This window comes from Ranitomeya variabilis, chromosome 1 (genome assembly GCF_051348905.1).
Source record: "Ranitomeya variabilis isolate aRanVar5 chromosome 1, aRanVar5.hap1, whole genome shotgun sequence".
NCBI classification, from domain to species: Eukaryota; Metazoa; Chordata; class Amphibia; order Anura; family Dendrobatidae; genus Ranitomeya; species Ranitomeya variabilis.
Genome location: NC_135232.1, coordinates 987493175 through 987507612, shown reverse-complemented (window position 1 = coordinate 987507612; position 14438 = coordinate 987493175). Strand labels below are relative to the sequence as shown.

The window sequence follows — 14438 nt, the reverse complement described above, 5'->3', positions numbered from 1 at the left end:
CCAATAAAGTTTCATAACTTTTATAGAGTAAAGATAGTAATCTATAATAAGACCAAGAGAAGTTGACTAGTAGCCTTTAATACCAGACACCAAAATGAAGAAAAAATTTAAAGATGTTATCTTTTGCAGAATATTTATTTTACATTGTTTTCTAACCTATATTTTCTGTTTATAGAGAAAAAGGTTCTGATGCTTCATGGACAAATGATCAAGAGCCACCAGCAGAAGTAAGCATTTTATTAGGATTAAATCTGATGATATGTAGTGTCACTGTTTCTGTTTCAATTATTTATTTATATAGCACCATTGACTCCATGGTGCTGTACATGAGAAGGGGTTACATACAAATTACAGATATCACTTACAGTAAGCAAACTAACAATGACAGACTGATACAGAGGGGCGAGGACCCTGCCCTTGCGGGCTTACATTCTACAGGATGGTGGGGATGGAGACAATAGGTTGAGGGTTGCAGGAGCTCCGGAGTTGGTGAGGCGGTAGGTTCGGTAGTGGTGAGGAGGCAGCAGGGTCAGTGAAGCTGTGGGTTTTCAGGTTCCATCTGAAGGATCTGAATGTGGTTGATAGTCGGATGTGGTGGGGCAAACAATTCCAGAGGATGGGGGATATTCGGGAGAAGTCTTGGAGGCGGTTGGGTGAGCAGTGAATAAGTGTGGAGGAGAGAAGGAGGGCTTGGGAGGACCAGAGATTACGTGAGAGAAGATATCGGAAGATTAGTTCAAAGATATATGGAGGAGACAGGTTATGGATGGCTTTGTAGGTCAGTATTAGTAATTTGAACTGAATACGCTGAGGGAATGGGGGAGCCAGTGAAGAGATTTGCAGAGGGGGGAAATGGAGGAGTAGCGAGGAGAGAGATGAATTAGTCGGACAGCAGAGTTAAGGATGGACTGGAGAGGTGCAAGGGTGTTAGCAGGGAGGCCACAGAAAAGGATGTTGCAGTAATAAAGGCAGGAGATGATGAGGGCACGCAAGAATTTTAGTAGATTGACGGTACAGGAATGGACGGATTCTGGAGACATTTTTGAGCTGGAGGTAACAGGAGGTGGAAAGTGCTTGGATGTGCGGTTTGAAGGACAGGGCAGAGTCCTGGGTTACTCCGAGGCAGCGGACTTCTGGTACGGGGGAAAGTCTGACGTTGTTAATTGCGATAGATAGGACAGGTAAGGAAGATCTATGAGATGGAGGAAAGATGAGTTCAGATTTGTCCACATTGAGTTTGAGGAAGCAAGAGGAGAAGGAGGATATGGCTGATAGACACTCCGGGATTCTGGACAGCAGGGAGATGACGTCTGGGCCAGAAAGGTAGATCTGAGTGTCATCAGTATAAAGGTTGTACTGGAATCCATGAGACTGAGTTGTCCCAGGCCAAGTGTATAGATTGAGAAGAGTAGGGGTCCTAGAACAGCCTTGGGGGACTCCAACAGAGAGAGGGTGTGATGAGGAGGTAGTGTGGGAGTGGGAGACGCTGAATGTGTGGTTGGAAAGGTATGAAGAGCTCCAGGATAGGGTGAGGTCTTTGATGCCAAGAGGAGAGGATCTATAGTAGGAAGCAGTGGTCAACTGTGTATTCCTCCTTCTAGACCTGTCCTCTGCTTTCGACAGAGTATTGTCTGTTAGCTTTGGCTGTAAGTAGGTCATTAGTAATTTTGGTCAGGGCTGTCTCAGTTGAGTGATGGGGCAGAAACCAGATTGTAGATTGTCGAACAACAAGTTAGATGAGAGGTGGGAGGAAAGTTCAGCGTGGACGTGCTGCTCCAGGAGTTTGGAAGCGAATGGGAGCAGCGATATTGGGCGATAGCTGGACATAGCAGTTGGATCGAGGGTTGGCTTTTTATGGATAGGTGTGATTGTGGCATGTTTGAAAGCAGAAGGGAAGGTACCAGAAGTTAGTGATAGGTGTTGAAGAAGTGTTAGGTATGGGATAAGTGTGGTAGTGAAGTTGGGGGGGAGGAGGAGGGATGGGATGGGGTCGAGTGCACAGGTGGTGAGATGCGATTTGGAGGGGAGACAACTAAGCTCCACTTCAGTGATGTTGGATAGGGAGGTTATGGGGTTTCTGCATTGGTCTGGTATACAAAGGGGTTGTGGTGGTTGAACAATGAAGACTTCCCTTGTTTGGTCGATCTTCTTATTAACCCCTTCACGCCGCGGCCCTTTTTCGTTTTTGCGCGTTAGTTTTTCGCTCCCCTCCTTCCCAGAGCCATAACTTTTTTTTATTTTTCCATCAGTATGGTCATGTGAGGGCTTATTTTTTGTAGGACAAGTTGTACTTTTGAATGACTCCATTGGTTTTACCATGTCTTGTACTAGAAAACAGGAAAAAAATTCCAAGTGTGGTGAAATTGCAAAAAAAAGTGCAATCCCACAGTTGTTTTTTGTTTGGCTTTTTTGCTAGGTTCACGAAATGCTAAAACTGACCTGATATTATTATTCTCCAGGTCATTACGAGTTCATAGACACCTAACATGTCCAGGTAATTTTTTTATCTTAAGTGGTGAAAAAAAATTCAAAACTTTGCTAAAAAAAAAAAAGCGCCATTTTCCAATACCTGTAGCATCTCCATTTTTCATGATCTGGGGTCAGTTGCCAAGCTGACATTTTTAATGATACCACTTTTGTGCAGATACATTTTTTTGATCGCCCGTTATTGCATTTTAATGCAATGTCACGGCGACCAAAAAAAAAAGTATTTCTGGTGTTTAGAATTTTTTTTCACGCTACGCTGTTTAGCGATCAGGTTAATGCTTTTTTTTATTTTTTATTGATTGGGCGATTCTGAACGCGGTGATACCAAATATGTGTAGGGGTTTTTTTTTGTATTGTTTATTTTGGATGGAGCGAAAGGGGGGTGATTTAAACTTTTATGTTTTTTTATTTTTAAAAACATTTTTTTAAAAAACTTTTGCCATGCTTCAATAGCCTCCATAGGAGGCTAGAAGCTGGCACCACTCGATCAGCTCTGCTACATAGCAGCGATCATCAGATCGCTGCTATGTAGCTGAAATGCAGGCTTGCTATGAGCGCCAACCACAGGGGGGCACTCACAGCAGGCCGGCATCAGTAACCATAGAGGTCTCAAGGACCTCTATGGTTACCATCCTGACGCATTGCCGACCCCCGATCATGTGACGGGGGTCGGCAATGCGCTCATTTCCGGCCGCGTCCGGAAGCTGTAGTTAAATGCTCCTGTCAGCGTTTGACAGCGGCATTTAACAGGTTAATAGCGGAGGGTGAATCACGATTTCACCCGCCGCTATTGCGCGCACATGTCAGCCGTACATGTCACGACTTTGATGTGGGCTCACTGCCGGAGCCCACATCAAAGGGGGAGACACGACATGCGCCGTACTAGTAAGGTGTATGTCGTGAAGGGGTTATAGTGTGTGGCAAAGTCCTCAGCAGAGATGAGGGAGCAGTGGGGGGTTTTGAATAACTGTTTGGGGTTGTAGGACAGGGAAGATACGAGGGTTGTGAAGTAGGCCTGTTTAGCAGAGGTGAGAGCAGATTTAAAAGCGAGTGTTGCCTGTTTTGAATGCAGTGAGGTCCTCTTGCGAATGTGTTTTCTTCCAATGCCGCTCTGCAACCCTGGACACTTGCCAGAGTTTTTTTTATTTTATTATTTTATTTCTTTATGCGCACTATCACAGTCTACAGCTCTTTACAGACATTGTAATCACTGTTTTTATTAAGGGGTCACAATCTAAATCCCCTATTAGTATGCCTTTGGATTGTGAGAAGAACCTAGAGTACCCTACGGAAACCCATGTAAACACGAGAACATACAAAGTCCTTGCAGAGGTTGTCCTGCTCGTTTCATAAACGCTCGGTTTTCCAGAGCACGCTCGGGTGACCTCCGAGTATTTGACTGCTCAGAGACTTAGTTTTCATCATGGCAGCTGAATTATTTACAGCTACTAGCCTGGCCAGTAGCTGTAAATCATTCAGCTGCCGCAATGAAAACTAAATCTCCGAGCAGTCATAAATTCTTGGAGGACACCCGAGCAATGAGTACACTCGCTCATCACTAGTCACCATGAAGTGAATCTGCAGGCACCATTTTAAGAGTAGGGAAAGCGGAGTAGATTGCTTTTATGTAGTTTTGTGAGAAAATATTCATTTATAATCTGTCTTAATCACTTAAAAGGGTTCTCCGGGGAGATTAAAACGTTTTTTTGTTTTTTTTTTACCTGTCCCTTCCCTCATAATCTATAAAGAGGAGATGCCCATTGCACTTTTGTTATAAAACTTATAAATCAGTTTGACAGGAGCTGCTCCTCACTGCTCCCCCACCGGTTTGAGACAATGTCACACAGCAGTGTGCAGCTCCACCCTGTGAGTAACAGCCAATCTGAAAAAAAAAAAGGTGTGTGGCCACACCACTCTTGTCTACAGAGAAACAGCTATTTTCGGGAGACTGGCTGATTATTGCAGCATCGAGCTGCACACTGCTGTAATGTCCCAGATTGAGGGGTGAGTTTGTATAGTTTTTTTTTTTTTTCACTCATCCACCAAAATGGGCACAGACTCCACAGCCCTGATCTATCCAATTCCAACTAAGTAATATTGAGGATTCAGTAGCCATAACCAAGTCCAGCAGGCATGATGGGATATGTCATTGTTATACGTAGGCGGGCGTCTAACATGCGTCACCCCCACCAATTTGGTGGCAGCCGAATGTAAATGATGCACAGAGCAAAACACTGGGGATATCTGGTGTTGGGCCCTTACCTTTTTGTGTTAATTACCTAGTCTAAGGATACATCCTCAACACAAAAAACAAAATATCCCCCCCTTTCAACTGTAAGGACTTCTTGTTTTCATTAAACGTATTAATTTTTATCTAAAGGTTGTAGAATACAGTGATGATGAGAAGGAACGGGATGCAAAACAGAAGAAAAAAGCCCAGAACTCAGGAAAAAAAAAGCAAAAATGTGATCAGAAGAAGCCATGTAAGTGGATTATTTCTTCTGACTGTGTTACATTCATAATCGACACTATACAAGAAATACTAAGGAGGAAAGCTATGGATTTCATCACATGCAGTACAGGGAGACAATACGTGTTTTACAGGTGTGGAGGACTCTTGGGTTACCCTGGGTTTTTAATTTGTCAAGCTACTATTGCTGTCTTCATGGCTCCTCCTAGCACATAAATTAAAATAATTTGCTGTATTATTTTAGGCTTGTGCAATGCTCAAGTGCTTTTGGATGCGCTGTTGTGGGAAAAAAGAGAAGTCTGAATGCCTCCATTTACTTTCCTTGCATTTGTAAATGCGCTGTAGGCTATGAGATAAAATGCCTATGTAATGAGGCAGGCAATGCTATACAATGTTTGTTTTTAACTTTTGTTTCTTATTTCCTTTAAAGCAACAAGTGCCCAGGTCTCAAATCAGTTCTCTGGTGCTCAGACATTTCCAAGAAATTATGCAAGGAATGGTTCTGCACCTCGATTCTCTCAAGGGCGGGGTTCACATTCACAAGAAAATGCATATGGACAACACTATCAACAAGCATATTACCCTTCAGGGTTTCCAGGACAGGATATGATTCAGCCGTCATATACGTATCATAATGCAAATACTCAAGAATATACTATGGCACTGCCAAATAATGGTTATCATGCCCATATGCCAAACTTCTTTGGACATTACAGTAATATGCAAGCATATTTGCAACCACCGCCACCTCCTCCTGATATGAATTGGCCCGGCCAAAACTTGCATTATTCTTATATGCAAAATTTGCACTTGTACAATCTGCCGCCTCCACCACCACCACCCCCGCCTCCACCCCCTGCTCCTCCTAATCCTGGAGAGTCTAGTTAGTGAAAAGTTATTATATGGCCACCTTTCCAGAGTTAAAAATATATATTTCTTTTTTTAATATTATTTTTCAATTTAGATTCAAAATGTTATTGCAATTGCTGAAATCTGCAATGTATTGTAAAGGTAATGTTTGTATGCAAATTACTTGAGTAAAGTGGTATCAATATTTCTATAGTGAGATGTAAACAGATTTTTAGGACTTTTTATGTTTAGGCTGAGAAGTCTCCATTTTCTATCAAAGCTTCTTTTGTATAAAGTTGGTATTTTTAACGAAAGGTTTAATTATTGACTTGTGGTTTGCTGAAAAGTGACTAAATCTTTTTATTTTCTGATCTTTATTTTATTTTGATTATCAGCTATATTTAAGAAATTACTATAAACTGTAAATTGTGTCCACTATAGTAAAATAATGCACAGTGTATTAAGATTGTAAATAAATAACTTTGTACAACATGCAATTTTTCTGTATACATTTTTGTTGTTTTTGCCTCTTTATTATCGACTAGATGGTAGCCCGATTCTGACGCATCGGGTATTCTAAAATATGTATGTAGTTTATTTATGAAGAATTCCACGTAGTATATTGCATAGCCACATAGGATATAGCACAGCCCATGTATATAGCATAGCCCACGTAGTATATTGCACAGCCACGTAGTATATAACACAGCCCGCGCAGTATATAACACAGCCCACGCAGTATGAGACAGCCCACGCAGTATGAGACAGCCCATGCAGTATATAGCAATGTGGGCTCCATACCCCTGTTAAAAAAAACAATTAAAATAAAAAATATTTATATACTCTCCTTCCGGCGGCCCCCGGATCCAACCCAGGCCTTTAGCGATGCTCTTGGCGACACTCTGTCCCCAGTGATGCTTTGCGGCAATAACACGTGATGATCTAGCGGTCTCGCGAGACTGTTACGTCATCTCCGGTCATTGCCGCAATGCATTCTTGGGACCGGAGCGTTGCGAGGAGCGGGAAAGGCTGGCGTGGAAGGTGAAAATATATTATTTCAATAATTTCATCAATAGTAAAAAGTTGGTCACACAGAGTAGCGTTAACAGACTGCATTATGCCGCGGTGTAACGCAGTCCGTTTAACGGACTGCTAAATTCCTATGTGGCCACTGACTGGAGGAGAGTAGGGAGGGGCCAATTCGCAACCGGACTTTGCCTGTCGCGGCCAGCCAGCCACGACCAATCAGTGACTCGGGATTTCCACGACAAACAGTCAAACAGACGGAAGTACCCCGTAGACAATTATATAGATGTTGTATACGTTTTTCCATCACCAAATGGTAAAGATAAATGTTGGCTTTGCTTGTTTGGAGAATGCTTGTTTTCCCCTTGAAATAACAATGATCCTCCAACAGGCTTTCACTATAATAAGGCAGATGGATTCGTTCTGTAATCCGTTTTGGTCTCATTTATACCGTACAATGAACTTCATAAAAACAAACCCTAAGAAACTGCTATGTAATATTATGGACGCTAGGTTAAAAGATGATCGAGAATCTATAAAGTTGAGACTAATTTTTTCGCCATGTACACCTTGCGCAGTGTTAAAAAGCACTGGAAAAATGTCAGCCGCCACTCAATCGGAGGTAACACCCGGCTCATTCGTATCATCCATTAATCACGTCACATCTTATCGTCAGGAAAGTCGCTATCGCCGGCCAGTCAAAGGGCATTTCCTGCAGGAGCAATGCATTCATTGCACAGTGCGCAGAGTCTATAGTAAGTGGTGCCTGGTAACCTTAAAGGTTACCAGAGTTCACAGCCTGAGTCTCCCAGCAGCTTCGACACCTGAAAACCTCATGGGAAACTTTGAGGGGCACTTAAAGGAGTTTGCAGCTGCTGGAACACCTGAAGGCTGTCAACTAAGGTTACCTTGGATGTGTATTTTACTGTACTTGTTAATAAAAAGAAAAATGAAAACTGCATGGTGTCCCCCCTTAATTTTTTCATAACCTTCTAATGGAAATCCAAGGGCTGGGGGCTGATGATGATGATCTGGCAAGGGGCCAATAGCCATAAAGATTCCCAGTAATATCAGCTCCCAGCTGTTTGATTAGCCTATACTGTTTATTATATTATATATGATTCAGGGTCCCCCCTATAGTTGCAAACCAGCAAAGGTTAATATGACCGCTGCAAGCTGAGATTAGCTCCTTCCCGACCTCTGCCGTACTAGTACTACAGCATATCTTCCTTTGATGCGGGCTCCGGCAGTTTTGTACAGCTGACATGTACCTACAATAGCGGCAGTAGGAATCGCGATCTACCCGCCGCTATTAACTAGTTAAATGGCGCTGTCAATCTCTGACAGCGGCATTTAACAAGCGCTTCCGGCCATCGGGCCGGAAATGCGCGCAAGGGACCCCTGTCACGTGTGGTCGCCGCCCATAGCAATTCAGTAATACAGCTACATAGGAACTATGCATCGCTCCTATGTAGCAGAGCCGATTGAGTTGTGCCAGCTTCTAGCCTCCCATGAAGGCTATTGAAGCACGGCAAAAGTAAAAAAAAAAAAAAAAAAAAAAGTTTTAAAAAATATGAAAAAAAATATTAGTTTAAATCACCCCCCTTTCGCTCAATTCAAAATAAAACAATAAAAAAAATTAAACCTATACATATTTGGTATTGCTGCTTTCAGAATCGCCCGATCAATAAAAAAAAAAAATTAACCTGATTGCTAAACGGCGCAGTGGGAAAAAAATTAAAAACTCCAGAATTACGGGTTTTTTGGTGGCCACGACATGGCAGTAAAATGCAATAATGGGTGATAAAAAGAACGTATCCGCACCAAAATGGTTTTATTAAAACCGTCAGCTGAGTACACAAAAATAAGCCCTCACCCGACCCCAGATCACAACAATTGGGGACGCTAAGAATAGCGGAAAATTGCGCTATTTTTTTAGCTTAGTTTGGAATTTTTTTTCACCACTTAGCTAAAAAGAACCTAGCCATGTTTGGTGTCTATGAACTTGTAATGACCTGGAGAGTCATAATGGCAGGTCCGTTTTAGCATTTAGTGAACCTAGCAAAAAAGCCAAGCAAAAAACAAGTGTGGGATTGCACTTTTTTGCAATTTCACCGCACTTGGAAATTTTTCTCGTTTTCTAGTACACGACATGGTAAAACCAATGGTGTCACTCAAAAGTACAACTCGTCCTGCAAAAAATAAGCCATATTGATGGAAAAATAAAGTTGTCACTGGGCAGAAGGGGAGCGAAAAGCAAAAACGCAAAACTGAAAAAAGCTATGGTCATGAAGGGGTTAATAGCCTACGAATGTGCCATGGATATTGGCCCCCTTCCAGACGAAAAACATCAGCTCTCAGCCACCCCAGAAATGGCACGTCCATAAGGTGTGCCAATTGTGGCGCTTAGCCTCCCTCTTCCCACTCACCCTGGTGCTGTGGCAATTTGGGTAATAGTTGTGGGCTTGATGTCAGCTGTTTTTTAGCCACTGACATCAAGCCCAGGTGTTAGCAATGGAGAGGCTTCTATAAGACACTTCCATTACTAACCCCATAATCAAATATACTAAAACCACAGAGTCCTTGTTTATTTAAATTAAACACAGTCCTTTAATTGAAATTAAACCTTCCTGATCATCTTTTACCCATTTATTCCACAAAAATAAAGTGTGACCGTTTGTAACCTTAACGTCACCGCCAGTTTCACTGCAGCCATGTTCTCATGCTCAGCTCAGTGTCTCCTGGCTGATGTTGTGAGAGGTCATATTACTGATTACACCATACCATCCAGATCGTCGTGGGGCATGGGCATTAATGGATTACTGGTGAGTATAACTTTTTGCTTTTTTTTTTTTTTATTTTAGTGGAATAAATGGATAAAAGGTTCTGGAAGTTTTTAGTTCAAATAAACCGCTTTACTCCTGTGTTTGTCTTTATAACATTGGACTATGGGATTAATAATGGGGGGTATCTTGTAGAAGCCTCTCCATTACTAACCCCTGGACTTTATAGCAGCAGCCAAAATAACAGCTGACATCAACCCCACAACTATTACCCCCACACCAGGGCAAGTGGGAAGAGCCAGGCACAGTGCCAGAATTGGCGCACCTAATGGGTGTGCTTTTTCTGGGTCTGCTGCAGGCTGCTATTTTTAGGCTGGGGAGGCCCAATATCCTTGTCCTCTTCCCAGTCTGAGCATACTAGTCCCCAGCTGTCTGCTTTAGCTTAACTGGTTGTCAAAAATGGGAGGTGACTTCATGCCGGATTTCTTTTTTTTTTTTTTCTCTATTTATTAGAAAAAAAAGTTTTGGAACCCTTCCATTTTTGCTAAACAGCAAAGATAAAGCTGGGGGCTGCAGCCCTCAGCTGTCGGTTTTGCCTACACTGGCTATTCAAAATAGACCTCTCAGTTTGGGGTTATTTTTACATTATGCCGGCCAATCACAGCCATGCCAATATTTGATATGACTGATTTGAGCCCGATGTGCGCACACAGTAAAGCTTGTTGATTGCCTTTCAACAAGCTTTTTTGGCTGCCAGACCCGAAGAGTAATACAGACTTGTAGGACAAGTCTGTGTTTGAGGTATGCAAAAGGACACCCGGTGTCCGGTATGGACCCCAAACTCTATTGTTCGGGTTCACCCATCTCTAAATACTAATAAAGGCATTATTTCAATAAAAAGAAAAATTACTCAATTTTCTCCCCAAAAAACACGCTTGGTACATTATCCCAAAAATTCATAAGTCTGTCAACCCTCCCTGAGTCACCCAATAGTGTCAGGAATCTGTTCTCTGACAGCCTGTCTCAATATATTGACTGACTATTAAGACCACTCTTTAAACCGTCTTTTATAAAAGATACTGGAGAATTTTTATCAGCAAAAAAAAATTCAAATCAGGCCCATGTCAGGCTAAAGTTCAATCATAACACTTAGAATTAAATGAATGATAATGGCAAAGGTGCAGAATGAACTTTATTCAGTTGTATATTTCATCATCAAATTAGCATTTTATTAGCATCCTTCATTCTGCACCTTTGCTATTATTCACTTGATTCTAAGTGCTTAGTCAATTCCCTTCTTTCTGCTCTGCCTTCCTTGTATCTATCTGTTCTGCCCAGCCTCAAGCAACTTCATATATTGCACTAACATTTTGAAGCACCATGCAGAGAGTGTGCAGATAGTCCCCAAATACCCCATCACCATTAATTTATTCTGGTCCTCAACGATAATATTTAGCTCTGTCAGAAAATGAACAGTGTTTCTTTTTCAAACACAAAAATAGAAAAAAACTAACGAGCAGATCTAATTTGATGCAGGTGTTTTGGGGTATGAAAATTTACATGGCGATTCCATAATTTTTTCCTCAGAATTGAGTGACTCCATAATGTTTTCCCTATGCTTGTGCAGTGCCCCAGAGATCTGGTCATTGCAGTAACATCGCTCCGCCGCTAAGGGGAGTGATGGTACGTCTGATGGCACTGAAGGAGTTCACCTGACCAGGTATCAGACACCAACACACTTCATAGTCTGGCCTCCAGGGGGAGCTAAGGGCGCTATGTATTAGGCCACTCCTCACAATCTGGTAAAACTGGGGGTTGGATAGGAAGTTAAGGGAGAAGCTGACTGGGTTGTAACCAGGCAACATCCTGTGGCAGAGGGTGTTGCAGGGGAAGATTCAGGGGGGTCCCTGTCAGGGGTGGGATCCTGACAGAGGCCTAGCAAACAGGAAAGAACGTTAAGGAACCGCGCCTGCACTACATCGCGGCGGTATCTCAAGAAAGGACAAGAAGCAAGGTTTATTGTGGAGAGTGAGAAACGAGATCAAGGCAAAAAGGAGATAACACCAGTAGGAGTCGTGCTATAAGATCGAGGCAACATCCTATTGAGGCGCGTAGCCGGTGGCCGGAACGCCGAGGAAGTATTAGGCTCCAAGCAATACTTCAAGCAGAGGCAGGACAGTTGATTTTAGGTTGGCTGTCTCACCAAAATCACCTAAGACGACATAGGGGGCAACTGTGGGAGAGGGGCGACGCTAGGGTCCCGGAAGAACTCCAGGCCTTCCCGTCATACGGGTGTGTCCTATCCATATCATCTGGGGGACGGAGAAGAACATCAGAATCAGTTGTGAGGGAACATCAGAAACAGACACAACAGTTGTGAGGACTGTCCCGTGGTGCTCAGCAGGGAAAGACTACAACACACAAGTGCTAGTTGGTAGGCACCGATTTCCACCTGCAAAGGGAACTCTGGATGTGCCTTCGGACCGCCCGGACTCAGCCAGCCCGCTTAACAGTGCTCTGGATTGAGGATCCTGAAGCCTTCAGTAGAGAGGTAAAGAGACTGCAACCCTGTGTCCTCGTTATTCATCGCAACCTGCACCGCGCACCACCACTTACAACTTTCATTGGACGCCCCTTAGCAGGGTCATGGACGGGGTCTAGCCACTGTGACAACCCCGGAACTGAGACAGAGAGGCCCGGTACCGAGTACCCCACGGCCCTGCGTCTGGGGGCGCTGCACTTGTTTAAAAAAAAGTAACCATTACTGACTACCACCTTTTTTGTTCTTGATTTCTTTTAGTGTTTCGAAAAGCCAGAACGTTGCCATTTAAAATGACTCTAGTTTTGTGCCATGTCTGTGATCTGCTTTTTTTTCTACAAAATTAAACAACTGAATGAACATCCTTCAAGGCCGCTGATTCCATAATTTTTGCAGGGGTTGTCGCTCCATTAGGACACCTTCCGGGGTGAGAATTGGCACCATAGGGACAGCCCCTATCGCATTTAAAAGCATCAGCGGCCATATTTAACATGGGCATATTAAAGGGCAATTAAGTGTGGACAACGTGCAAGGGGATTCCAGGCAATTTTTCCAATGGCATAGATCCAAACGTCTCTAAGAACATAAATTAATTCCAATAGGTGATAAGATGAGTTTGAGATAAGCAGATCAAATGAGGCTGAGTAGTATTTCTTTGCTTATGTCTTCATCCATCTCTACCTGGTTTGCATGCAAAGCTTCATCTCTAATTGTGAGCAACAATTTTAAGTTACAGAAGCATGGTCGTTTCTCTGATTATGGTGTCGTCGCCGCTCACTATCTTTGTGGAGTCCCCAAAGTCTTGGAGAGCAGCACAAATGTCAGGCATCCTTGCCCACTCTTCTGTTATTATGGCAGAGGCTGACCAGAATGCCGACAGGCAGGTTGGAGCTGGTATTTGACACCTGCTCTCTGCTGCTCACAAAGCCTTGCCAGCATGTGCAGTGTGGAGTTCCAGCTCGTGGTGATGTTGCACACCAGTCAGTGAACTGGCACTTACCGAGCGGTGGCAGCTATAGCTTACTTGCTTTTGCATTTTACGTTGACAAGAAGCTCTGGTAAATCTGGGTAGGTTTTTAGGGACCACTAAGTTGAGCATGTGGACAAGCATGGTACATGTGTGAGCTTGCCAAGCTTCACCTCCGCCACCAGATTATGGGCATTATCACACATGACCATGCATGGTTGTATGTTCAGCGGCGATAGCCACAAATATGTCTGGTCTGTTATTCCTTTCAACAACTCTGTCGCAGTGTACTGTTTGTCTATTACACTAATTAACTTCTACCGAGCCTGTTGCCGCTTCACTGAGGCAGTGCTGCTGAGCATCCGGGTGATGTGGACGACGTGCTCTGAGATGACAAATCAGAGATGGAGGATGAGGGGGGAGCAGGATCTGGTGTACAAGGTGGAGGAAACCCTGATATAAGTAGGGCTATCAATCCTTGGCGTCGGTAGCACATGTGCCGTGCCAGAGTCTAACTCTGCCCATCCTCCACAAGGTTCACTCAGTGTGCCATCAGGAAAATCTATTGTTCCAGGCCACAATTGCTTGTCCACGTTAAATTGTTAAGTGGACCATCCCAGTAACTGCGTTGGAAGGGCCCGGGTGATGTTCCTGGACACGTGCTGGTACAAGGCTGGGATGCCACAGTGGGAGAAATAGTGGCAGCAGGGGACAGCTGCCGCCATGAGTCAACAGAAATCCTCCGTGTCCACAAGTCTAAACTGTAACATTTCATTGGCAAGTAGTCTGGAAATGTGCCTGTTTAGCATTTGGGCCTGTGGGTGGATGACTGGGAACTTTCTTTTTTATTCCAAGGCCTGGGGTAGGGACAGCTGAATGCTGTGCTGGGGCAGTGATTTGGAAGTGCCTGATGATGGTGCCTCAGAATGTACAAGGAAAGGTGCAGGATGGAAGGCATCTGCACCAGTTTCATGGACAGGTGATTGGCAAGCACCTATCACAGGGGAAGAGGCAGTAGTGTCACCTGCTGGCACTGTTGTGAATTCTGCTTTTGGGTTCCCTCCGGTGGTAGTAGGTGGTAATGCAGTTGTCCCTGGGTTGCAGTCCTGGTCAGGTGTGTCTGCTGATTGCAGTTCTGACTGGGGTATTTAGGTGTGCAGGATTCATTAGTCCTTGCCAGTTGTCAATTGTTGTTGGGAGGTGTTGGACCTCTGCCTGGTTCCTCCTGTCTTTCTGCCAAATCAGCAAAGATAAGTGTCTTTTTTTTTCCTGTGGCACACATGCTGTGTGCTTCACAATTCAGTGCTATTCTTTGTG

General features: G+C 43.7%; 1 protein-coding gene across 1 annotated transcript in view; it reads left to right on the top strand.

The window, feature by feature from the left end:
* NAF1 (nuclear assembly factor 1 ribonucleoprotein) overlaps positions 1 to 6298 on the top strand; it is a 70301-nt gene extending 64003 nt beyond the window's left edge. The window contains exons 7-9 of the mRNA XM_077279445.1: positions 176 to 227; positions 4868 to 4970; positions 5388 to 6298. Of these exons, the coding sequence (XP_077135560.1) occupies positions 176 to 227; positions 4868 to 4970; positions 5388 to 5845 (613 nt within the window). The 3' untranslated portion in view covers positions 5846 to 6298. The remainder of the gene's footprint in view (positions 1 to 175; positions 228 to 4867; positions 4971 to 5387) is intronic.
* The last annotated feature ends 8140 nt before the right edge of the window (positions 6299 to 14438 follow it).